Below are 25724 nucleotides of genomic sequence, written 5' to 3'. Positions count from 1 at the left end.
TTATTTCCAGGATTTTTTGCCTTCTCTGTAGGGAGTAGGGGGCTGATTAGGGAGCTTCAAGGGAAAGTGAACAGGTCTGTGACCCACCAAGGATCACCTGGAAAGGATCCAAATAAAGAGGACCCTTCCCATTATTTGCTCTATTTCTGCTCATGGGAATTTTCTCTTAGCAGAAATTCACCTGAAACTCTGGGTCCATTCTTTCCTGGGGCACACAGGGAAAATATTATGTCTAAATTATCCAAAACGCCATCCCTATTTTCTGGAGAACAGAAGTTCTGGTGGCAGAATGTGGGTGGGGAAAATATTAACAGGAAACAAATGAGATTCACAAGAGCCATGGTCCAGCCAGAAGAGCTCCGGGCTGACCTCACACCATGGACAGCTCCCAGCCACTTTCCATTTGCTCAGGCAGGGAGAGACAGGATAACAGAAAATGGGGCCAGCTGATGTCCACAGAAATATAAGCAAGGGAGGAGCAACCATAAGCAGTTGACTCATTATGGGTATAACTCCTTCTTGCCCCCTCCCCTAGTGTCTTGAGCTTTCCTGCCCTCTTCAGCCCAGGAGCTGGGGGAAAGACACACCTAAAAGCCATCAACTCTTCCAAAAAGCCACTATGTTTTTCATCTCACTTTCCCCCATGAGCTCCCTCTCACCTGCCCCTTGTCATCCCATTTCCACATACACTGCCCCTCATAATTCTTGGTCTGTCTAGATTTGCTCCTACCTCCCTGTATCAAACATGGACCCCACCTGGGATGACCTCTCCCCTTTCTCCATAAACCTACTCTTTCCCCCTTCTTTACAGTCAATCTCACTGGCCATCTTGTCACCAGGTCTTCCCAGCCTCCACCGGTGGACACAATGTTTCCCCTCTGAACTCTCTCCTCTGACTCTTCTCCTTTGCTGTGACCACATATTCAGAAGCAGTTATCTGTGCTCATGTCATGTGTCCTATGAATCCCTGAGTTCCAAAGGGAGAGGCAGGATGAGCCTAGCTGTGGTTCTTGATGGCCCCATCTCTCCTACACAAGGGCCAGAAACAGGAAAATGACTATAGTTTTTCAGAGAATGAATACAGGAAAGAAAGATGGATAACTGAGTGACACTTGCTTCTGCTCCCACATGGTTACTACTGGAATGTTGCAGACATGAAGAAATTGACATTCTCATACGTTTCAAGTGGTGCATTTGTGCCAGTTTTATACAAGGTAATATGTAGTTTCCTCTTCTAAATTTATTGCTTCTTTTTAGATAAAATTCACATAAGCTAAAATCCACCATTGTAACCATTTTGAAGTGTGAGACCAGGGGAATGTGGCCCATTCAGTCCTACCAGAGTTCTACTGTGCTGCAGGATAGACCCAGGATGGTGAGAGTCCTGTTCTGAGTGTCCCTGCAGGCAAGACGTCAGAGCCCACCTCTGGCCAGGGGTCGCTCTCCAGAACACTAATCTGAACCCTAGTCAGATACCTGGTCCCAAGCCTGAGAGAGTATGGGTCCCCTTCTGTCCACCAGAGGGTGACATTGGGACACAAAAAAGTGTCTGTCTCACACACAGCCACACACTCCACACAACACACAACACACACAGAGAACTGCTAGACTCACTTGACCCATAGATGTCCTCAAGTACCTGAGCATGGAGTCAAAGACGAGAGTGAACACCATCCTTAGACAAAATGATAGACATGCCTTTGATCCTGTCTCCAGGAGAAGTGACTTCCTGTCCCATTATGCACCTCCCAGGGAGAGCTGTGCTGAGGAGACACAGGTCCCATCTGATGGGGTAGAGGTGAGTCTCCCATAAGTGGAAACACTGCCGAGTTCCTTCTCCCTGCTCCTCCCCCACACATGGACCTGCCCAAGAAGTCTCAGCACCATTTTCCCTGCTGGAACCATCATGGGCATCATGACCGGGGTCCAGGCTGAGCTGGCTCTCACACAGAATGCTTTGGTTTCTTCTGTTCTCAGAAACCTGTGGGTGTATTGGGGCCCTTCTTCAGCCTAGGCTCCCCTCTGTCTCCCTCCTCCTCTGCTTATGGGGAGACAGAGGCAGTTATGCATGGGCTCAGCAACATGTATGTCCAGTCACCAAGACCAACCTAGCTATGGCCACTGCTAAGTGCCCATCTACCAGCTCAGAGACCAACACTGGGCCCCCAATATGGCAGCATTTCCTAGGGTAACCAGCCAGATACCTAGTACAGGCTGATTACTTTGGACCACTTCTGTTATAGAAGAGACAGCATTTTGTTCTTATTGGAACAGGCACTTACTCTGGACTCTGGATGCAGATTTGCCTTCCCTGCACACAATGTTTCTGCCAAAACTACCATTAGTGGACTCACAGAATTCCCTATTCTCCATCATGGTATTCCACACAGGATTGCTTCTAATCAAGGGACTCACTTCAAAGCAAATGAAATGCAGCAATGGGCCAATGCTCATGGAGTCCACCAATCTTAGCATCCTGAAGCAGCTGGCTTGATAGAAAAGTGGAATGGCCTTTTGGAAATTCACTTACAGGACCAGCTAGGTGCCAATACCTTGCAGGGCTGGGGGAATGTACTCCAGTATATGCTCTGAATCAGTGTCCAAGATGTGGTGCTGTTTCTCCCAAACCCAGGATTCTCGGGTCAGGGAATCAAGGGTTGAAATGGGAGTGACACCACTCTCTATACCTCTAGTGATCCACTAGCAAAATTTCTGCTTTCTGTCCCCATGACATTATGGGCTGCTTGCCTAGAGTCTGGGTTCCAAAGATAGAAATGCTTCTACCAAGAGACAATAATGATTCCATTGACACGTCAGGATTCCTCACTCTCCTGCTACCCAGAAAGTGGAGAACCTTGGAGAGCGCCAACTTCAGCTTCCTCCTTCTTCCCTCACAGGAGTCAGGGGTCAGAACATATTAGAGGCTAGTGAGGCCCAGAGAGTGTGAGGGGGCAGCAAGTACAAAAGCAGCTGCGTGGAACAGGAGCAGGTGAGGCTTCTGGCTGAGGTTGTCCACAGAGGCCCAGGGAGAAGGTGGTACAAGAAAAGAACCCTGGGAATGGGGAGAGATACAGAGAAATAAAACAGGCACTGTGAGGGTCCAGCTGAGGTGCTGTGTGGGACTGTGTGTGTGAAGCAATCTCGGGACCAGGGCTTCTCCATTTACAGCTGATATGGACAGACAGTGCCTACAACAAATGTGGATCAATGTGGACTTAACAGTTGAGAGTTAAGCCATGGGCACAGGGCACACATTAGGCCCAGGTCCTGATAAACAGGTGAGGAAGCAGCTCCCATCTCACCTGACCCAGGGACACAGAGTGGTGTGTGGTCCTGTGTGTCCCCAGAATCAGGGCTCCTGTTTGGGCACCAGGACCTGAGAGTAGGAAGGGAAGTTGACTTGTCCATCCTCCCCCCTCTGCTCCCATGACACAGACCTTCCCCTCCTGACACACCTGGTGTATCTGCTCTTCCTCCTTCCCAGAGAACCACAAGCCAGTGCTCCAACCACACACATCACTCCACCCAGGGGCATGCATGATGTAACTTATGGAGACGAATACAAATAGATATACACTCTTTGGAATCTGAGTTTGGCGACATGTCACTGAGGGAAGAGGCAGGCCCAATGCACTTACAGCAACAGAGATTGGGACTCACAGAGCGAGAATATGATGGAGTATTAACATGATATGTGACCCATGTAAAATGTCTACAGTTTGATGTTGAATAAACACACAGAGCTGCATGGCATGGGGCCTCTGCCTCTACATTTCCCTCCTTTTCCACCAGAGAGCAGCAGAGCTGCTCCACAGCCTGAAGCCTCCCCAGGGGGCTGCTGACCTCCCTCAGAATCACCCACAGTCCAGCAGGCTCTGTCCCTCACCAGCCTCACTCAGTCCACCGTCCTCCTCGCTCTCCAAGTTCCACACACTGGATTCTGTCAGCCCCTCCATCCAGCCAGGTGTCTGACTCCTAAATGCTGGTCCCTCCATAGGCAGCTCTTCCCTCCACATGCTTTGTCCTTCATGGTGAGAACATCCATTCACACTTCAGGTCTCAGCCAAAAGATCATTTTCTCAGGGGTGGTCTCAGTGATCCCCAGACCACTAGAGACTCCACTACATGCTCTGGATGCACCAGACACTTTCTCTTCAGGGCCCTTCTCTCAATTACAATTAACTGCTTAGTTCCATGATTTTCTCTGATTGCCTGTCTCCTAGTCACAAGGTAAACTCTATGAAACCAGGGTCCGCATGTTGCCTGTTCTCTGTGGAGTTTCCAGGACCCAGACCAAGGCTTGACACATCATAGATGCTCAGTAAACACTCATTAAATAGACAAATGAAATCACACAAGAGAAGCCTGTCATCCCTGTGTGACACCTGGGAGTCAGAACACATTCCATGTAGACATGGGCGCACCGGCATCATCATGGTAGGAGTCCAACAGAGCTTTCCTAGAGATGGACCTTTCCCTTCTGGAATCAGGAGGGAGGACAGGGCCCTCCTAACAGTGAGGGGTCAGATCCTCATTCACTCCCACTCTACCTCGTGAGGGACTTCTCTCCCTGGAAAGCCTGAGCCAGCAGCCTGTGTCCTTCCTCTTCTCACAGAGACCTGACCTGGTACAAACTCTGAATTTTAAACATCTTGTGGACTTACCACCATGAGAGGAGGGAGCCCCACCTTGACTTCAAAAGAATCATGGGACAACTCCCCACCTCCAGGGTCCCTGGTCTGTGGGGACACCTGGCTGTGATCCTGTGAAAGCATCTCACCAGCTCAAGGCAACTCAGGGAATGAGAGGAACTTCCCATCCAGGATAGAATAGGAGAAAGGGATCTGCATTTGCTTCCATCTCAGAGGGGCTGATGTTCCCATGGGTGCCTTCTCTTTCCTAACAGAGGAATCCACAGAATCCCCTGTCTGAGTCTTTATGTGGGGCTGCTCCAGCTCCTCGGCCCTGTGAGGAAGCTTAGAGCAAATGACAGACAGAGACACAGATGACTAGATGCAACACACCAATGCTGTGATGGAGGAAACAGGACATTCTGGAGTCCAGCCCCCAGGCCGATGTCCTCTCCCAAAAGCTTCAAGACACACCCCACCAAGCCCACTCTTTAAATCTCAGGGACAGAAAGCTCATCCTGAGACAGCACATCCCCTGGGGGACAGTTCTTCTGGCACTAGATCAAGAATCCTTTCCTCTCCCTGGGCTCACCCTGCACTGAGATGGAGTCAGGCAGCCTGGGATCCTCAAAGCACAGGACCCAAACTTACCAGCCTCTCAGCCTAGAGATCAGAGCCCACCTCTGTTCACGGCTCAGGGTCCCTTCACACCCTCTGAAGCCTGGTCAGCATCCCTGGTGCAGCCTCTGACATTGGCCACAGGTCTCATCATGCCCTCCAGGGGGCAACATTGGGACATACAGACAACACACGGGAAGTTAACACATGAACCTGGCTTTGGCTGAGCAGGTGAAGGAGCCAGATTCTCAAACCTCCTTCTAACATACCCTTCTGGGCCCCTGCTACATGTCTGCTCTGTCTCACCTGCCCCTTTTGAGGGCCTCAGAGATCCTGCTCTGTCAGGGGTCCCTGTGCATGTCCCCACTTCCTGCCTGGCACCATTTGTGGGAAAGATGGAGTGACCACAGGAAAGTCAGCCAGACAGAAGACAGAAGTCCCCAGGATGGCCAGGTCACATGGGCAAGCTCTGAGCCACAGATCAGCCAACAGACATGGAGGGGATGGTAGTCTCCCTGAAACCTTACCCCAAAGACCAACGAGCCCACAGTCACCTGACCTCCCACCCCCACTGTCCTCTCATTCAGGACACACAGGAAACCTCCCCCTTCACACTCAGGAACTGCAGCTCCTGAGACACCTGTACTGGGTCCCTGTCCCTGAAAGTAGAGGCCAGGCTGGTGACACCTGGAGATGTAAGCCTGGTCCCCTCACCAGTCATCACTCAGCTTGCCCGTTTCTCAGCCCCAGAGTCATCTCTGTGACCTTGTGGCTGGGAGTAAATCCCACCTTCCCAGAGCATTTGAGGACACTGAGAAGACCCTGGTGGCCAGCTGGGTTTCTGTGTCACAAACAGAAATAATCAGCATGGGTTTGGAGACTCCTGGGTCTCTGTGTGGTGCTGTCAGACCCAAACCAGGACACAACTAGGCCGATGCTGGGGGAAGGGTGGGTCATACTCTCAGGGGACAGGGGTCCCCATCAGCCTTGCTAATGAAAGTGTGCTCCATTATCAGCATCATCTGAAAACTTGTTAGATGCAGACTCTTGAGTCCACCCCATAGCTGGTGAGTGAGAATCTGCATTTCAATAGAATCTTCTGACTCTGAACAGGAGAAGAACAGAGGCTGCTCCACCCCCATAAAATGGGGTCTCAGCCAGGCTGGATATCCTTAAACCTGGGGAGTTGCTAAAGTAGCATTTCTGTTGTGTCACCAAGGCATTCACAATCTTTATGAAGTTCCACAGGTGATTCTGACACAGAGCAGGCATGGCATCCCTGTGACAAGAGTTCCTGACGTAGCCCCAGAATGCCTACTCTAAAGAGAAAAGTCAAATGTGAAACAGAAGGGTCTGCAGGGGAAACTGACTGTGTGCCCTCACCCAGACTTGTGGGGACTGCCCAGGACACCAATGCCCCAGGCTTCTGCCTGTGTGAACAACAGTGGGAGTGCCTGTGTGTGTGTGTGGGGCGGATCATAGATAGAATGTATGAGGCCTCTGCTGTTCCCAGGGAATAAAATGTGGACAGAAAGGAAAGGGAAAGGAGGGGACAAGGAAAGGTGGAACAAGAGGAAGAGAGGGAGGGCTCTGGACAGAGACCCCGCCCACAGTGCCTGTGACCAAGCTAATCCCTCCTGCCTCTGGAGGAGGCTCAGCACAGAAGGAGGAAGGACAGCAGAGCTGAAGTATTTGGACAGCAGTGCTTGTGAGCATTTCTGGAGCCCAAGCTCTTCTCACAGAGGAAAGGACAGAGCAGGCAGCAGACAGCATGGAGCACCCGTCAGCCCCTGCCCACAGAGGGCACTTCCCCTGGCAGGGCCTCCTGCTGGCAGGTAAGAGGGGATGATTCCCTGAGGGTGGGTGGGAGATGGGAGAACAAAGACTGGCTGGGGTCTCTTAGGGAGGACAGGACTCTGAGAGGGGACAGAGGACTTCTGTGCGGATCTGAGGGGAGAGGACACACAGGAGCAGAGTAGGATGGGGAATAGGGCTCAGCAACAGGAAATTCTTAGCGAACTGAAATTGGTGAGGGGCAGGAAAACCTCAATTGCTGCATTTTTTTCAAGTTACATTGGAAATAAGATTACTATATCAGAGTGACACTTCAGAAAATAAAATAACCAGGAGCAATTAATGTTTTCCTTACTAATAAACCTCATAAATTGACAAATAAACACCAGGATGTGGAGGGCCCTGGAAATATTCATTCATCCACAGGTGTTTGCAGTCTATTCCAGGCACTGGGGTCACAAGATCAGACAAGTCCCTGCCTTGACGGAGCTCACCTTCTATGGGGAGGAAGACAAATGAGCAAAGAGATCTAGAATGTGATCTCAGGGATTGACATTGTCAGGCAGGGAACAGACAAGGGAAAGGTCAGAAAGTGAAGACAGAGGGTCTTCAGAGCAGGAGGTCAGGGAAGGCATCTCCCAAGTTTGCCCTTGACAGTGAGCAGGGTCCTGAGGGCAGTGAGGGAGTGAGCCAGGCAGACACCTGGGGAAGAGCATTGGGAACAGAGGAAATAAATTCAGAGGGGCTGGAGTAATGGTGGCGAAGGTGCTGACTTTGACCGGTAGACACACACACACACACACTCCCACACAGTCCAAGTCTAAGAGATGAAGAGACCTGCTCAGGACTCAGTGCCTCATTTTTCCATCCCAATATGTAGGTCCAAATATTCATTGATCTCTCTCTCTCTCTATTCCTTCCTAGTCTCTCTCACAACTTTCTGGAACCAGCCCACTGCCGCTCAACTCACTATTGAATCGGTGCCGACCAATGCTGTCCAAGGGAAGGATGTTCTTTTGCTTGTCCACAATCTGCCTGGGAATCTTGCAGCCTATGGCTGGTACAAAGGGGCCAGAGTAGATCCCAGTCAAGAAATTGTGTCCTATGTAATAAACACACTACAAACTACCCCAGGGCCTCTATACAGTGGTCGAGAGACAATATACTCCAATGGATCCCTGCTGTTCCAGAATGTCACCCAGGAGGACACAGGATACTACACTCTACAAGTCTTCAAGGCAAATTTCCAAACTGAAGTAGGACTTGGACACCTGCAAGTATACCGTAAGTGAGTCCTCTCTGACCTCTGGGTGTTGGGTGGGGTGAATTCTACTTCGCACCCACAGGATTGACAGGCCTGCACTCTGCCTACATCCTCCTCTGCATCATGTCTCATGTTGAGGTTTGAGCATTTAGTGCAGGGCACACACAGTGGAGACAAACTTCAAAAGATCAGAAGACTCTTCCAGAATCCTGCCCCCTGCAGACATTCCCCGCAGAGAGCAGGGCCAATCTGAAAGGAGTAACTCAGCAGAGGGAGAACAGTTGCAGGATAGCCTCCTGGGCTCTTCCTCATGAACCCTACCCTGAAGAAGACCCTGCAGGGCTTGGTCAGGGCCAGGCCTGTGGGACCCCCTGGGATCCTCACAGAGAAGCTCAAACCTGGGAAGCCCCTGCCCAGATCCCGGCCCCAGGCCTCCTGACTCCAGTCACCCTGGGGAGACTGTGCCAGGGTTAAATTTTGGCCTCCTGGGCAGGTCTGACTGGGAGCAATGATTTCCTGGCTGTCCACATCCTGAGGCTCCTGAGCTAATCAACCAGCCAGGGCTCAGCCCTAAGAGCCACATTCGGGCAGGGGCTGATCCTGATCCTTTACCTGAGACTTGGCATGGACAGTACAGATTGACGAAGTCCCCAGATCATTAGCTAACTACCCTGGGGGTATGGTCACTATCCCCAGGGAGGAACAGAGGAAAGGAGATGCTCCTGGCAGCTCCTTATCCACCAGCAATCAGGCCCAGGGAGCTCTCTCTCTTGAACACTGTTTATTTGGGCAGCTCCTCCATACTAAGCTTTAGGTCAGGTATTTGGGGATGTCTTAAGGTTAATTCACAGACAATATGATAATCCTGAGACCATTTACCATTTACCTGATTTTATTCAGGGAAACTGGGGCACAGGGAGACACAATCCAACCTCCCTGCGCTGGACTTCATATCACTTATTTGATGTGTTGGTGTCACTTCCACTGGAGTGTAAGGAAAAGGACTTTGCTATCTCACTCTCCACTCTACACCTGCAACCAGCACAGGTTCCAACAACTCAATTGATCTTTCATGAAGGAGGGAATGAATGAATGGTGAATGAATGAATGAATGACCTATAGTCTCTTCACAGTCTGAAAGCTGGATGCAGAATCCTAGGACGTTATGGATATCCTCGTTCCCTGTCTCTCCAGGGGCTGAGACCCCTGTTCCATCCCTCTGACTACCAGGTGCTAGGGCCACTTTGAGAGGAGAGTTTCATGACTGTGGGGCTGCGCAGGCATGGGAGGGTTTTCGGGGCTGTTCTGGTTCTGCCCCTGGGGCAGGAGTGGGGTCTTTATACCTAGGGTCTTTGAAGTCACTTGTAACCCCCACTGCTCAGAGCCCTGGACATTTCTGGCCCTCTGAGCTCTTTATGTGTCCCTCATCTTCCTCCTCCTTCATTCTACTGGAGGCCACACCTGCTCTGCACAGCTTCCTCTACTCTTAAGCCTTCCCCAAATTCTCCTGTTAACACCTGTGGACAGGCCCACCCTCTTGGGCAATAGTAAAGGACACAGAAATCAGTGGGAACAGCAGCCCCTTGATGTTCTATCATGAGCCGGTACCCTAGGTCATGAGGAGAATAAGCCTTCATTGTGCCCCGATCCAGGGCTCTTTCCCTCCATAATGCCAACAAGTGGAGCATGCCATGTGACAGGGATGTGTGACACCTTGATCTACTCTCTACATGACTCAACCAAGGAGTCATAGGCAGAAGGACAGGTCTACAGTCACCCAAAGCTCACAGGCTCATTTCATCCATTTGACTCCTAATTCACATCCTCATCCTAGTGAGGATCCCATTCCTCCAGTGGTTCCTGACACTTTCCCAAGGCGGAGCTGACCAGATCCTGCACTGTCTGACTTGTTTACTGCCCATTTTACACACATGGGCCTTCATGATGACACCATTGCTATAGGGTGGGATGCTCTCAGATGGTGAGATCCACCAGGCACTGTCCTTTCACTTAGATGCTGCCCAATTTGGGTGAATTTTACCAAGCTTGTGTTTCTTGAATTCAAAAGAAAGCCAAATGCAAGCATTTTGCCTTCTTCCCATTTTACCTCATTGTCCATATAAATTGGTGATGGGGACTACTTTCCTAAATTTACTAACATAAGACATATGGTTTTGACTAATTTGGTAGCATTCCTCCCTTTGGATAATGGAGACACCTCAGACTTGCCTCCTGATCAATTCTGTCCTCAAAGCAAGACTCATGTGTCTCTCTCTACCCAGGGAGCCACTGATTTCAAACCCGCTTTAGCATCTTCCTTTGATCATAATGTGATCCTGGTTGGATTGCAGAATTTGGTCTATGATCTTTAGTGCTCTCTAGAGAGATATTCCTCCAGAAACTGGTCTTAGATCTTTGGGGCATTAATATTAATTTTCAAGACAGAAACAATTTAACTTCTCCTCAGATTTTTGTCTCATAATTGTGTTTATAAATGATCCATGAGGACTAGATTTCCCTCCCTTTCCACTGGTCACTCCTTCTGCATTTTAAAACATCCACTTAGATTTCAGGAAAGGTCAACATGGTCCTCACTGCCCTCTGCAGCAGGAGAAAAGACTTTAAAGACCAAGGGCACAGGACATGGCTTTGCTGCCAAACTCACCCAGCTCCCGCCTGCCCCCTCCCCCGACTCTTTTCCGCATCATTTCTAGTCTTAACTCTTTTCTGCCCTTTATAGAGTCACTGTCTCATGCCAGTCACCATGGAACAACTGGGCAGACCTGCCCCACTTCATGGCGCTGCAGCCTACGTACTGAACTGACCTCTGGGCTTGCCCCTGATCTCCCAGTACAGTGCTTCTGCTCAAATACACATTTCCAGTCTATGCTGCTCAGTCCCCCCCTCGGTTTAAGAACTATAGGAAGACCCATCGTTACCCATCTCTAGGGTAACCCTGGAAAGCAAGGCCTCAGGGAAGACACATCTAGGCTGGGCAGTGTAGGTCTGTGTAATAGAAAGGGCCTCAGCACCTAAGATTTCCAGGTGAGGACCCCAAGTTTAGTTAGACTGCCAGCTGGTCAGTGAAGAGCTGGGAAAAGTGCAGGGTGGTCTCTGACTCCCTGTCCTGTGTCTTTCCATGACCAATCCTGATGCATATTTGACTTGGGAAAGTCTGTGTTTTCTCCCAGACATAGAGTGGGTGGCCTTGTATTCTCTGAGCACTCAGATCCTTATGCGTTTGTCTTAAGATAAACAGACCTGCCTTGTTCTTTTAAGGACTTGGGTTGGCTGAGAGGTGAGAGATGCCAACTCTGATTGAAGATGACTTTGGAGGAATCAAAGGTACCACACAGGTTAATATTCTCTCTGTTATCTGTGCAGTGGAGTTAACCAAACCCAACATCACATGCAACAACTCCAACCCTGTGGAGCATGAGGACCCTGTAGTGTTAACATGTGAACCTGAGACTCAGAACACCATCTACCGGTGGTTGATCAACAATCAGAGCCTCCTGGACAGCACCTGGCTGAAGCTATCCTCGGACAACAGGACTCTCACTTTATTCAACATCACAAGGAATGACACTGGACCCTATGAGTGTGAAACCCGGAACCCAGCGAGTGCTCGTCGCAGTGACCCATTCTACCTCAACATTCTCTGTGAGTAATTTCTGTCAGTACCTAGCCCAGGTTGTCCGCCCAAATCCACACTACCAGAGGCCAGGCCATAGCCATCCCTCACAGGTCCAAGTAGACAGACCCTCACCCCTGGACACCAGGCTGGCCATGGCTTCCTGTATCCGGCAAATCTGGGCATGCCCAGCCTTGAGCCAAGACTAGGAGGGGACAGGCTGCTTCTGCTGTAAAAGTCTCAGGGTCAACAACTTGTGATGGGAGAAACAGGTTAATGTCTCAGACTCAGGATGAGTGAACACAGAGAGGTCATGGTTGGGAGTTTTTAAAACAAGGCTGTGACCCTGCTCAGAAGGATACTGTGGCCCTTGTACAGACCAGAAGCTTCCCCTTCCCTCTGATTACATCACAAGTTGCTTTATTCTGTTTGCTCCAGATGGCCCGGATGCCCCCACCATTTCCCCTGCAGACTCCTATTACCATCCAGGGGCAAACCTCAGCCTCTCCTGCCATGCGGCCTCTAACCCACCTGCACGGTATTCTTGGCTTATCAATGGGAGGCCCCACCAATCCACACAGGAGCTCTTTATCCCCAACATCACTGTGAATGATAGTGGATCCTACACCTGCCTCGTCCATAACTCTGTCACCGGTCTCAATAGGACCACAGTCAAGACCATCACAGTCTCTGGTAAGTGGCTCCCTGGACCATCAGCACCAGGCTCTGGGGTAGAGGCCTGTCTGGTTTTCAGAAAAGAACCTGGAGGAAGTTATTTCCCAACCTGTGTGCATGGGCACAAGCAAATCCCAAATCTGTGCCTGAAACCTCCCCCTACATCTCTGCAGACCCTTTGTCCCCTTGCTCTCTGATTTCCCAGGGCAGATGTGGGTCCAGCCTGGATCATTTCTAGTCTTAAATCTGCTCTACCCTTTATGGAGTCACTGTCTCATGCCAGTCACCATGGAACACCTGGGCAGCCTGCCCCAATTCATGGCCCTGCAAGCTGAGTGCTGAATTGAACTCTGGGTTTGCTCCTGCTCTCCTTATATAGTATTTCTGCTCAAATACCCAGTTCCAGGCTATGCTCCTCAGTCTTCTCTGGGCTTAAGAACTGTAGAAATTCCCATCATTATCCATCTCTAGGATAATCTTGGAAAGCAAGGCCTCAGGGAAAACACATCTAGGCTGGGCAATGTAGGTCTCTGCAATAGAAAGGGCCTCAGCACCCACACTTTCAGGGTGAGGACCCCAAGGTTAGTGAGACAGTTAGTTGGTCAGTGAAGAACTAGAAGAAGCACTGAGTGGTCTCTGACTCCCTGTCCTGTGTCTTCCCATGACCAATCCTGATGCATATTTGACTTGGGAATGTCTCTGCTTTCTCCCAGATGTAAAACAGGCAGCCTGACACTCTCTGAGTGCTCAGATCCTCATGCATTTGCCTTGAGATACCTGCCTTATTCTTTTAAGGACCTGGGTTGGCTGAGAGGTGAGAGATGCCAACTCTGATTGAAGATGACTTTGGAGGAATCAAAGGTACCACACAGGTTATTCTCTCTGTTATCTGTGCAGCGGAGTTAACCAAACCCAACATCGCATGCAACAACTCCAACCCCGTGGAGCACAGGGACCCTGTAGTGTTAACATGTGAACCTGAGACTCAGGACACCACCTACCGGTGGTCGATCAACAATCAGAACCTCCCGGACAGCACCTGGCTGAAGCTATCCTCGGACAGCAGGACTCTCACTTTATTCAACATCACAAGGAATGACACTGGACCCTATGAGTGTGAAACCCAGAACCCAGTGAGTGCCCATCGCAGTGACCCATTCTACCTCAATGTTCTCTGTGAGTACCTTCTGTCCCTACCTGACCCAGGCTGCCTGCCCAAATCCACACTGCCAGAGGCAAGGCCACATCCAACCTTCTCAGGTCCAAGTACACAGACCCTCATCCCTGGACCCCCAGGCTGGCCATGACTTCCAGTCTCAGGTAAACCTGGGCAGGCCAAGCCTTAAGCCAAGACTAGGAAGGGACAGCCTGCTCCTGCCTTTAGAGGCTCAGGGCCAGCAACCCACGATAGGAGAAACAGGTTAATGTCTCAGACTCAGGATGAGTGAACACTGAGGGGCCAGGATTGGGACTTTTTAAAAATAGGTTGTGACCCTGCTCAGAAGGATACTGTGGCCCTTCAACAGATCAGGAGCTTCTCCTTCCCCATGATTACATCACATGTGGCTTTATTTTGTTTGCTCCAGATGGCCCGGATGCCCCCACCATTTCCCCCTCAGACTCCTATTACCAGCAAGGGGCAAACCTCAGCCTCTCCTGCTATGCAGCCTCTAACCCACCCGCACAGTATTCTTGGCTTATCAACGGGAGGCCCCAGCAATTCACACAGGAGCTCTTTATCCCCAACATCACTGTGAATGATAGTGGATCCTACACCTGCCTCGTCCATAACTCTGACACCAGCCTCAGTAGGACCACAGTCAAGACCATCACAGTCTCTGGTAAGTGGCTCCCTGGACCATCAGCACCAGGCTCTGAGGTGGAGTCTCTCTGGTGTTCAGAAGAAGAAGTTGTTTCCTATCCTCTGTCCATGGACAGAAGCAAATCCCAAATCTGTCCTTAAACCCTCCCACTACATCTCTGAAGATCCTTCACCCCCTTGCTCTGATTCCCCAGGGCAGGAGTGGGTCCAGCCTGAAACATGGGGAGGGGGTTCTGTCAGCCCCAGAAAGTCCCATACAGTGAAGGGGGCTTCACAGAGGGAGAGGAAAGGAGGTCGTTCTGCTCCTGGCTCACCACATGACTGACTCTGCTCTGATGCCATCTGTGTGGGACACGGGCATGTAGAGAAGGTACATGGGGGGCCTGACCTCAGTGGCCAAATTGTGCCACCCACTGACACCACAGTCTTTCTCCGGCCAGGCTGCAGTAAAATGGGAAAAGAGCAAACCTTGGTTCAGACTCCTCTGAACTGTCCTGTCTCTGAAGTCACCAGCTGTATGAGGCTGTGTGACACCAGCACATATGCATACCAAAGGAGAACAGTGAATAATGGGACACACTTGGAAAAATAGGTAGGTTCATTCATGAAGTCCCCTTCATGGGACAGACTGGCAGTGCCAAAAAGTTTATAGTTTATAGAGAGGGCTAAGAGTACCAGCCTTTTGTTAAAAGTGTGACCACTTCTCTCTTGAGAGTCCCCGCTCTTTGATAGTCAGTCCACAGGCCAGGAAGTAAAAGTCCTATTCATGTTGAGAAACCGTTTCGATTGGAACTCCTCCAGGTCCTAAGGTCATGAATACTGGCTGGGCCATTCTCATCCTCTGATAAATTATTTAACAAAAAGGAAACGCCTTCCCTTCTCTGTTTAAAGCTACCACACTAGAGAGGGGGACTGATCATTCATAAATTCACAGAAAGCTCTAGCAAATGGTCACACAAAATCCAATGGGAAAATAAATTCCAGCTGATGATAGGATGCTGGACACAGGGGCTGAGAGAGTTTCCTGGTGCTCATGCTATGGAGATGTCCAGGAGAACCAGTCAGAGGTCATCCTGGTGTGACCTGGGGAACAAAGGAGGAGGAGCAGCTCTCTCCTTACAGATCATCACCAGAAAAAGGACCATTGTCCTTCTGCAGGGGTCTGGGCCATCCATCCCATGAGTCACCTTTACAGAGCTCACTGTGGGATCTGAGAACCGGCTCAGATCTCTGAGAAAGGAGTGAGGTCCCAGGCTCCAGGCCCACTGTCAATCAGTCACCTCCCGTTTCTCCACAGAGCCAGTGGCACAGCCCTCCATCCGAGCCAGCAACACCACAGTCACAGAACAGAAGGACATCGTGGTCCTGACCTGCCTCACTAGTGACACTGGGATCTCCATCCAGTGGTTCTTCAATAACCAGATTCTAGGGCTCACAGAGAGGATGGAGCTGTCCCAGGACAACAGCACCCTCACCATAGACCCAGTCAAGAGGGATGATGCTGGGGATTATCAGTGTGAGGTCTCCAATCTAGTCAGTTCCAGAAAAAGCGACATCCTCAGGCTGTATGTGAAATGTAAGTGACCACTTTCCCCATCCTACATCTTCCTGGGAGGATGGATGACTCTATCAACATTGTCCAAAATGGATAGAAGTCACAGGGGGCACAGTATCAACCAAGAGACCACTACAGTAAACAGAATGGCAAAGTGGGTGAGATCTCAGTCTCTAAATCAAATGCACTGTTTCTTATCCTGGGTCTGCCATTTACTGTGTGACCTTGCACTAGATTCCTTTTTTTTTCCTGTTACCACTTTTTAAAGTGGTAAAATAAACATAAAATTTAACGTTTTAATAATTTTTAAGTGTACACTTCAGTGGTATTTGTACAATCATGTTGTTGTGCAACCATCACCACTATCCATTTCCAAAGATTTTAATCTCACCGTACTAAAACTCTGCACCCAACAAACAATAACTCCTCATTCCGTACCTTTAACTCCCGGTAACCACCATTCTACTTTCCGTCTCTATGAATTTGACTCTTCTAGGTACCTCGTATAAGTAGAATCAGACAATATTTTCCCTTTTTTGTCTGGCTTATTTCACTTCACACAAATGTCTTCAAGGTTCCACTCATGTTGTATCATATATCAGAGTTCCTTTTTAAGGCTAAATAATATTCTTTTCTATGTATATGTCAGATTTTGTTTATCATTCATCTATCTCTGAACTTCTGGGTTGTTTCTACCTTCTGGTTGTTTGTGAATAATGCTGCTATAAACTTGGGTATATACATATCTGCTCAAATCTCTGCTTTCAGTTCTTTGGTGTATATTCCCAGAAGTGGAATTGTTGGATCAAATGGCAATCCTGTGTTCAATTTTTTGATGAATGACCATATCATTTTCCACAGTGGCTTCACCATTTTACATTCCTATCAGCAATGCACAGAAGTTCGTTTTTCCACCTCCTTGCCAAAACTTGTTGCTTTGTTTTTGGGATTTTTAATAATACCGATCTTACAGAGTGTGAGGTGGTATCTCATTCTGGTTTTGACTTGTGTCTCCCTAATGATTAATGATGTGGAGCATCTTTTCATGTGCTTATTGATCACTTACATATCTTCTTTGGAGAATTTTATATTCACTTCCTCTACCCATTTTTAAATTTTTTTTGTTGTTTTGTTGAGTTATGATTATTCTTTATATATTTCGGATATTAATCCCTTGTCAGATATACAATTTGCCAATTATTTCTCCCATTCTAAGGGTAGTCTTTTCACTCTGTTGAAAATGTTCTTTGATGCACAGAAGTTTTTAATTTTGATGAAGTCCAATTTATCTATTTTTTCTTTGCTGCCTATGCTTTTGGTTTCTTATCCAAGAAATCATTGCCAAATTGAATGTCATGAAGCATTCACCCTATGTTTTCTTCTAAGAGTTTTACTGTTTCAGCTCTTTCATTTAGGTCTTTGATCCACTGTAAGTTAATTTTCTTATATGGTGTTAGATAAGGGTTCAACTTCATTCTTTTGCATGGATATACAGTTTTCCTAATACCATTTGCTTTAAAGACTGTCTTTTCCCCTTTAAATGGTATTCATACTCTTGTCAAAAATCAAATGACCACATTTGCAAGGGTTTCTTTCTGGGTTTTTTATTCCATTGGTCTTTATATCCATCTTTATGCTAGTAACACACTGTTTTGATTACTATAGCTTTGTAGTAACTTTGACATCAGGAAGTGTGAGTCCTTCAACTTGTTCTTTTTTTTCCACATTGTTTTGGCTATTTGGGGGCTCTAGAAATTCCATGTGAATTTTAGGATGGATTTTTCTATTCCCACAAAAAATAAAGGTCATTGTGATTTCTATAGGAAGTGCATTAAATGTGTAGATCACTTTGGGTAGTATTGTCATCTTAACAATAGTGTCTTCCAGTCCATGAAGACGGAATGCTTTTCCATTTATTTATGTCTTCCTTAATTGCTTTCAGCAGTGTTTTTGTAGTTTTTCAGTGGTAAGTTAATTCCTAGGTATTTATTCTTTTTGATGCTATTGCAAATAAAATTCTCTTAATTTCCTTTTCAAATTGTTCATCGTTCACATGCATTTACATATTGATGTTTACATATTGATGTAGTATCCTGCAGCTTGGCTGAATTTGTTTGTTAGTTCCAAAAGTTTTTTGTGGGATCTTTAGAGTTTTGTACATATAAACTCATATCATCTGCAAACAGAGATAATTTTATTTCCTTTCCAATTTGGATGTCTTTTATCTCATTCTTGCCTAATTTTTGGCTAAGACTTCCAACATTATTTTGAATAGAAGTGGAAAAAGCAGGCATCCATGACTTGTTCCTGATCTTAGAGCAAAAACTTAAGTCTTTCACCATTGAATATGATGTTAGCTGTGGGCTTTTTATATACGGCTTATATTATTATGTTGACTTAGTTTCCTTCTATTCCTAGCGTGAGTGTTTTTATCATGAAAGAATGTTGATTTTGTCAAATGCTTTCACTGATTCAATCTCCTTACTAATTATATGTCTATTCATATTTCTATTTCTTTAGGATTCCATCTTTGTAGGTTTTATGTTTCTAGGAATTTGTCCATTTCTCTAGGTTATCCAATGTGTTGGCATACAATTATTCATAGTACTCTTAAAATTCTTATTTTTCTGTAGCATTGGTAGTAATAGCCCCACTTTCATTCCTGATTTTAGAACTCTGAATCTTCTCTCTTTTTTTTCTTAGTAAATCTAGTTACAGGTTTGTCAATTCTGTTGATCTTTTTTTAAAAAACAGCTTTTAGTTTATTTGATTTTCTCTATTGCTTTTCCATTTTCTACTTCATTTATCTCCACTCTAATCTTTATCATTTCCTTCTTTTTTCTAGCTTGGGTTTAGCTTGTTCTTCTTTTCTAGTTCCTTGAGTTGTAAAGTTAGCTTGTTGATTTGAGATCTTTCTTCTTTTTTAACGTAAGCATTTACAATTATAAATTTCTTGCACAAGATTATTAACTTTTCTAAGCCTCAGTGCTCTACTGAAAATTGCAATAAGAGTACAGTCCACCTTCCGTATCTGCAGGTTCCACATCTATGATTTAACTGACTGCGGATCCAAAGGCCTACTATGGTTGTGTCTATACTGAACAAGTGCAGACTTTTATTTCTTGTCATCATTCCCTAAACAATACAGTATAACAACTATTTATATAGAATTTACATTGTATTAGCTATCATAAGTGATCTAGAGATGATTTAAAGATGTGTGAATATTATATGCAAATACTATGCCATTTTATGTAAGGGACATGAACATTTGCAGATTCTGGCATTGGCAGAAGGTCATGGAATCAATCCACCATGGATACTGAGGGATGACTGTATCTGCTTCATGGTATTATTTTAAAGATTTAATGTAATAATCTCTAGCAAAGTACCACACACAGAGGAAATGTTCCATAAGTGTTAGCTGCTATTATTACTACAATTACCATTTGCCTCTATGAAATTAGGAAGCCCTAAGGTCAAGGACTACCTGACTCTAGATCCACCTTTTACTAGATATGACTTTGGATAAGTTTTTCTACCACTGTAAGACTCAGTTTTTTCATCTGTAAAATGGAAATAATGTCTATCTGACAGGGTTATTATATGAGTTAAATGATGAGTTATTATATGAGTTAAATGACAGTTATATGTATATGTTATATATACATATAAATTATATAGCATATTGCCTGGTACATAGTAAGTACCTCATAATAATTGCTAACATTAGCGTTAATCATCAGTCTTGAGTTGAGTTGTGAGGGCAACAGAAATAGAAAAGAAGAAATACATGCAAAAGGAAATATATATTGAGGGGTGGGGAAGGTATAACACAAAAATCCCCCTGGGACATAGTTCATGACTACTAAATATAGGAGATAGAAAAAGGAGTTGAGTGCAGTTTCATGTCTGGTATGTTAGTTTTCATTTTGAGATGCATCCAAGATGATATTAGACATACAAGATATTTATTGGAGAAAATGATTGTGAAGAAAAGTGGGGCAGGAGTGGAAGGAGCCTGGGAGATTCCTCAGATCATGACACAGATCTGATCCCTGTGAAGGAGAAAGAGATGGAAGGAAGCTTTAGCTAGCAGTGCAGTTCTAAGAGGGTGTCTACAAGGCTTAGAAGGAGTCCTTGAACTAGTCACCCATCAAAGAAAAGTTGTTTCTCACAGAATTGGGATTTCTTTCATATTCCTGCTGGCAAACTGTGGGAAGCATGGTCTTGTGCATTGAATGGTGATGGTGAATGGAGATGGTGAATTCAGAGTGCACTAGCCCAGGCCGTCTGTCAATTAAGTCGCCACTACAAGAGACCTGAGAGGCACATATTCATGGCTGCCACAGCTGGTACACAGAAAAAGATGCAACCATGAAAAGGTGGAAAGTTATAACACACAAAAAGAGCCATCAGCCTTTCTCACATTTCCAGAGTTTTCAAAAATATCTGAGTGCAGAAAGACCAGGATGGAATTGAGGCAAGTCTGACCACCAACTTAGAAATACAGTGACAGAAAAGATCCTCAACGAAATAGTTGGCTAATCACCTCACAGCAACCTTCCCACAGAAAATTTATCCCTTGAAGGAACAAGTAGAGACTAACCCATGTGTAGAATTGTTTCCCAGGGTAACTCCACTGTAATATAATGTCACCTTCACTTATTCTTCTCTTTTCTTTCCATGACAGATGCTCCAACACCAGGAAATTCTGCTGGCCTCTCGGCTGGGGTCATTGACAGCATCATGGTTGGAGTCCTGGCTGGGGTAACTCTGGCAGCTCCGCTTCACTTTCTTTATATCTGAAAGATTTGAGGGTATGTTGGCTGTTCTTAGTATTTTGCTTTCTTCAGGGTGAACCGCCATGCTTGGGAGAGGGAAGGAGACTTCAACTCTGTCTTTGGGACTGAATCTGCTCCTCCTCCTTCCTAAACCTCTGCTCTTTGGCACTAATTCCTGTGGGAATCTTCTTCCCTGGTTTTCATGCTTCCTATACCTCACTGTTGGTTGGGCATGAGTATTCCCCTCTCCATCTGGTTTGGAGGGGCAGATCCACTTATGTTCCTCTGCTCCCAGTCAGGGAAGCCAAGGTCCAAGAAGGAAAACAAAGGAGGAAATTAAAGGAGGGGCAGGAGAAAGGGAGTCCTGTGCTCCAGGGACCGTAGCAGCAGGAAGGGAGGAGGGATAAGACAGGACGAGAACTCTAGAAAAGCAGAAACAACCAAAGACCTCCTGGGCAATAAATAAAGTGAGAAAAAACACCATCTAGCTATGACTGAGGAAAGGTGTCGGGGTAGAAGTAGGCTCTGAGGTAGTTGACAAAGAGTGGACTTAAATGTGCACATCCAACAAACAGGAAAGGAGTAAATACTGGAAGGAATCGTGGGTAGACTGATGAAGGAGGACTTGAGAGGAAAGGCAATGCCTACTGCGATATAAATGAACACTGAGGAGTCCTGAGGACTCCTTACATTACATTGTAAGGACTGCCTACAGTGTCCTTCCTCATTCAGGGAACAAAGAGCCAATGCTCGAGAGTAGCAGTCACAGTGTCTGATATTTATTTAGGGCAAGTGACCAGCACGATCTCACAGAGCACAAACTTTCAGCCTCCAACCACAATATGTAAAACCACTTGCCTAGTGAGAGCTGCTATGTTCTACCACCTGCCCCACCCTAGCAGGGAATCCTAGATTCCCAAACTACTCCCTACCATGGGAATTTTTACATGGGATCTCCACCTTCCAACCTTAAGTTGGCATAGGTCCTCACACCCTTCCTAACCACAAAAGGTTCCCCTGAGACACAGCCCCTGGAGAGATGCTCACTCTACCTAGGCCAGGCAGGCCTGAGTAAGAGGGACTTGTTTCCAGGAGCCATTTCCTCATCTATCTCCTTCATCCTCCTGCCTCTTTATAGATGTAGATGTTCTCCTTTATGGGACTCGCCCTTTCTTGTGATGCTCTGGATGCTGTGGGCCTCAATGCCCCTCCTTGCCACTGAAGCCTGTGGCTGAGAAACGTATCAGGGAAAAAAATCAAGGTCTTATGACAGGGAAAAAGTCTTCAGAAGTGGATTGAGGCCTCCTCTCTCGCTACTCCTGCCCCTCCTCTGGTACTAATGCCCTGCTTCTAGGCCACACACTCTGAGGGAAGCCAATTCCTTAAGTGATCATGGGCTACCCCCAAATCCACCCTCCCACCACCTGGCACATGTCTCCTCCTTCAGCTAGAAATCACAACAGCTTAGGAACACCCTCATTCTAAGGCCATAAGCCAGCTTTGCATTTCCATGGGTAACTCTTCTTTTGCTTCCCCAGGTCAGGGCCACTCTGACAACTCCCCTAACAAGGTAAGCACAGCCAGTTTCACTGGCTCAGTTTCTCATGGAAATATCTCGGTATAGAATGGGTTATTCTTGAAGACACCAATGTGAGACAAGGTTTGGGTCAAAGTTCTTCAATGCAGCAGCAAACAAAGAAGGGTTGGTAATGACTCTCATTGAAAGCATGTGGACTGTTTTTCTTTCCCCCCGTCTCATGACACAGCTTTTTTTTTTTTTTTTACATGTTTAGAATTTTTTTTCCGGATGTACATCGTAGTATATTTTGAATTCTCTGTAGATTACATCACATTCACCACCCGACAACTAATTATAGTCCATCCCCTCACATGTGAGCTTAATCACCCCTTTTGCCCTCCCTCCTCCCCCCTTCCCCTGTGGTAACCAACAATCCAATCTCCAATGCTACGTGTTTGTTTGTTGTTGTTTTTATTCTCTACTTATGAGTGAGATCATATGGTATTTGACTTTCTCCCTCTGACTTATTTCACTCATCATAATACCCTCAAGGTCCATTCATGTTGTCACAAATGGCCGGATTTCATCATTTCTTATGGCTGAGTAGTAGTCCATCTTCTTTATCCATTCGTCCCTTGATGGGCACCTAGTTTGCTTCCAAGTCTTGGCTATTGTGTATAATGCTGCAATGAACATAGCGGTGCAAGTATCTTTATGCCTTTTTTGTTTTCAAGTTCTTTGGATAAATACCCAGCAGTGGGATAGCTGGATCATAGGGTAGATCTATCCTTAATTTTCTGAGGATACTCCATACTGCTTTCCATAGTGGCTGCACCAGTTTGCATTCCCACCAGCAGTGTACAAGGGTTCTCTTCTCTCCACATCCTCTCCAAAATTTGTTGTTTCCTGTCTTGTTAATTATAGCCATTCTGACCGGAGTGAAGTGATACCTCATTGTAGTTTTGCTTTGCATTTCCCTGATAGCTAACTATCCCCACCCTGTGTTTGAATCCTGGCTCAGACTCTTCATAGCTCTGTGACCTTGGACAAGTAGCTTAACTTTTCTGATCCTCAGCTGTGTCATCTGTAAAATGGATATGCTCTCTACTTCAAAGAGAAGCTGAAGGAATTCAATGAGATACAAATGTGTAGCACCCAGCACAGTGCCCAACACAAGGAAGGCCTCAATCATTCTCCCTCCTCTACCTTCAGGCTGACTCTGCCTGTACTGTCAAAGGATAATTTCCATTCCAGTGGGTCTGTGGTCTTATTTCCTTATAATAATTTTACTAAATTTTTCTCATCTTAACCTTTCAATAGCATATGCATATATAATGAAAAGTGCTTAAATCATAAGTATATTTTAACAGTGTATGAATTTTCACAAGTTGAACATACCCATGTAAGCAGCACCCAAATCAAGACACAAAACATGTCGTCCCCCGACAAAAACCCCTCCAGTTACTTCCCTCCATAGAGAAAACCACTATCCTGCCTTCCAATGTACTAGATTAGTTTTGCCTGTTTATGCTTTTACATAAATGAAAGACACAGCATATCCTTATATGTGTCTGGCTTCTTTCATTCAAAGTTGTTTTGTGAGATTCATCCATAACATTGTATGCATTTGTAGTGTGTTCACTCTCATTGTTATGTCATCATATTCCATTGTACCAACATCATAATCTGTCTCTTTCAATGATCATTCACAGGATGTTAGCAAGCAGAGATAATGAGTGATAAAAGCCCTTCTCCAAAGTTAAAAGTTTCAAAGTGGTGATAGCACGTGGTGCTGAATCACACTAGACCAGGTGAGGGCCTGACCTATGACACTGATTTAACTGACCACTGTTCATGCCTTTCAGATGGATGCAGTTGCATTTTCTTCCCTGAACTTCAATGTCCAGGAATCAAGGAAACCAACTTCAGCCTCCCCACCCCATCAGCCATGGAAACAGTTTATTCAGACATGAAACAGAAGTACTGCAACCTGCCCTGTTCGCTGCACTGCTGACTTACTCCAAGCTTCTCATTCTCATCACTGGAAGGATCCCTTTACCCTCAGGGAAAAGGGGAAGAAGCCCACCCATTCCTCCCCACTCCGTTTAACTTCCAAATGAGGAGCCTCCGGGCTGCCTGGTCACAGCCCCTCCCTTCAGTGTCAATAAATGAAAAGGTGCATCCGGGAGTCTGTAGGAAACCCAACCTTCCTAGTCTTTGAAGTTTGGCAAAGAAGACTTTCGAAGAGAGTTGCCAGAACCTCCCACTCCTCCCCCTCTCCTGACCTAGACTTGTTTTAAATTTACCTATTCAGAGCACACTCATTTCTTCCCACTGCAGTCTGGCCATATAGGAGTCTTGAATTTGCCAATAACCTTGAGAATTATGTCCTTATCCACTGAAATGCATGTGCCAGAAAAGAATAAACAAAAAGTAAAAGTAAAAGCTTCTCCCATCTCTCCAAGCCCAGGGTGAATACATCAGACACAGGAAAAGAAATATGTAACCAATTCTGGACTGGGAAATTCTACACATTTGTCCACTGTCGGGGTTGTCCACCTATCGGATGAGGCCTAAACACCTTGCTGCTTAGCTAGAATACCACCTAAGCTCCTTGGCAAGCCTGTCTTCAGAGAACCCACTAGAAGCAACTAGGAAAACTGTTTTCCAAGGTCCATAGGTGAGTCCTAATGGAAAATACGAAAAAAAAAAAATGCAGGTTTTAATCACTTCATGGTCTTTATTCAAGTCAATGCCCACAGAAGGAGGGTTATGGATTTAGGGAGGAGTCAGCTGTTCACAGAGACAACCTGCTGGGAATTTGGGAAAGGAATAGAGAGCTACCCTTCAGAGATTATTTAAATGATTGTTAAAGAATGCTCAATGTTGGATATTGGGTTTTTTCCTTTTTCTCTGAGATATTCTGCCATTTTATTTTTTGTAACTGCTTATTTATGTGAGAGGGGTTATTTTTACTTAGCTTAGCTGTGTAAGTCAATCTGATTGCTTTAGATAAAAGAAGTCACCAAAACTTATCAAGATCACTTGGCCAGGAGCTCCTCAAGGCTTTTGTCTCAGAGGCTCCAAACAGAAAAGAAAAAGAAGCCGTTTTCCTCATTCGTGGCTAGAAATGTATCTAACTCAGTTTCCAGGCATCTCAGGCCAATCACCAGTCACCATTGTACCCAATGTATCTGCCTGTTCATGTTCTGTCTGTCTGCCCCACTTGCTGTCTCAGGAAACCTTGGCCCCTGCTAAGGTGCATTTGGTCCTCTAGAAGTGGGAGAACCTTGAAGGGAACAGCACCACTCATGCCATTGGCATTGTTTGCAACCTAGAAAGCTTCACTGGTGCTGATGCCCTTTAGGACACAAGGGAATATTACCACTGGACCCTCAGCTTCTCGAACAGCCTCTGAAATTTGTTTT

General features: G+C 46.4%; 1 protein-coding gene across 1 annotated transcript; it reads left to right on the top strand.

The window, feature by feature from the left end:
- The first annotated feature begins 6914 nt into the window (after positions 1–6914).
- On the top strand, positions 6915–24298 carry LOC124251208 (carcinoembryonic antigen-related cell adhesion molecule 6-like). The gene is made up of 10 exons (XM_046683788.1): positions 6915–7084; positions 7968–8327; positions 11692–11970; positions 12380–12634; positions 13514–13792; positions 14203–14457; positions 15736–16014; positions 20687–20813; positions 22316–22347; positions 24162–24298. Exons 1-8 carry the CDS (start codon positions 7021–7023, stop codon positions 20800–20802), a joined length of 1887 nt encoding a protein of 628 aa, XP_046539744.1. The 5' UTR covers positions 6915–7020; the 3' UTR covers positions 20803–20813; positions 22316–22347; positions 24162–24298.
- Positions 24299–25724: the final 1426 nt, after the last annotated feature.

Source organism: Equus quagga, chromosome 13 (genome assembly GCF_021613505.1).
Source record: "Equus quagga isolate Etosha38 chromosome 13, UCLA_HA_Equagga_1.0, whole genome shotgun sequence".
In the NCBI taxonomy this organism is placed as follows: domain Eukaryota; kingdom Metazoa; phylum Chordata; class Mammalia; order Perissodactyla; family Equidae; genus Equus; species Equus quagga.
This window is presented reverse-complemented; position numbering and strand designations above follow the sequence as displayed.

Bases quoted from the DNA above. Each gene is read 5' to 3' on its own strand.
- LOC124251208 (XM_046683788.1), top strand. From the start codon at position 7,021: ATGGAGCACCCGTCAGCCCCTGCCCACAGAGGGCACTTCCCCTGGCAG. The intron at 8,328-11,691 runs GTAAGTGAGTCC...TTATCTGTGCAG, and splicing joins TGGACACCTGCAAGTATACC to TGGAGTTAACCAAACCCAAC. The intron at 12,635-13,513 runs GTAAGTGGCTCC...TTATCTGTGCAG, and splicing joins CAAGACCATCACAGTCTCTG to CGGAGTTAACCAAACCCAAC.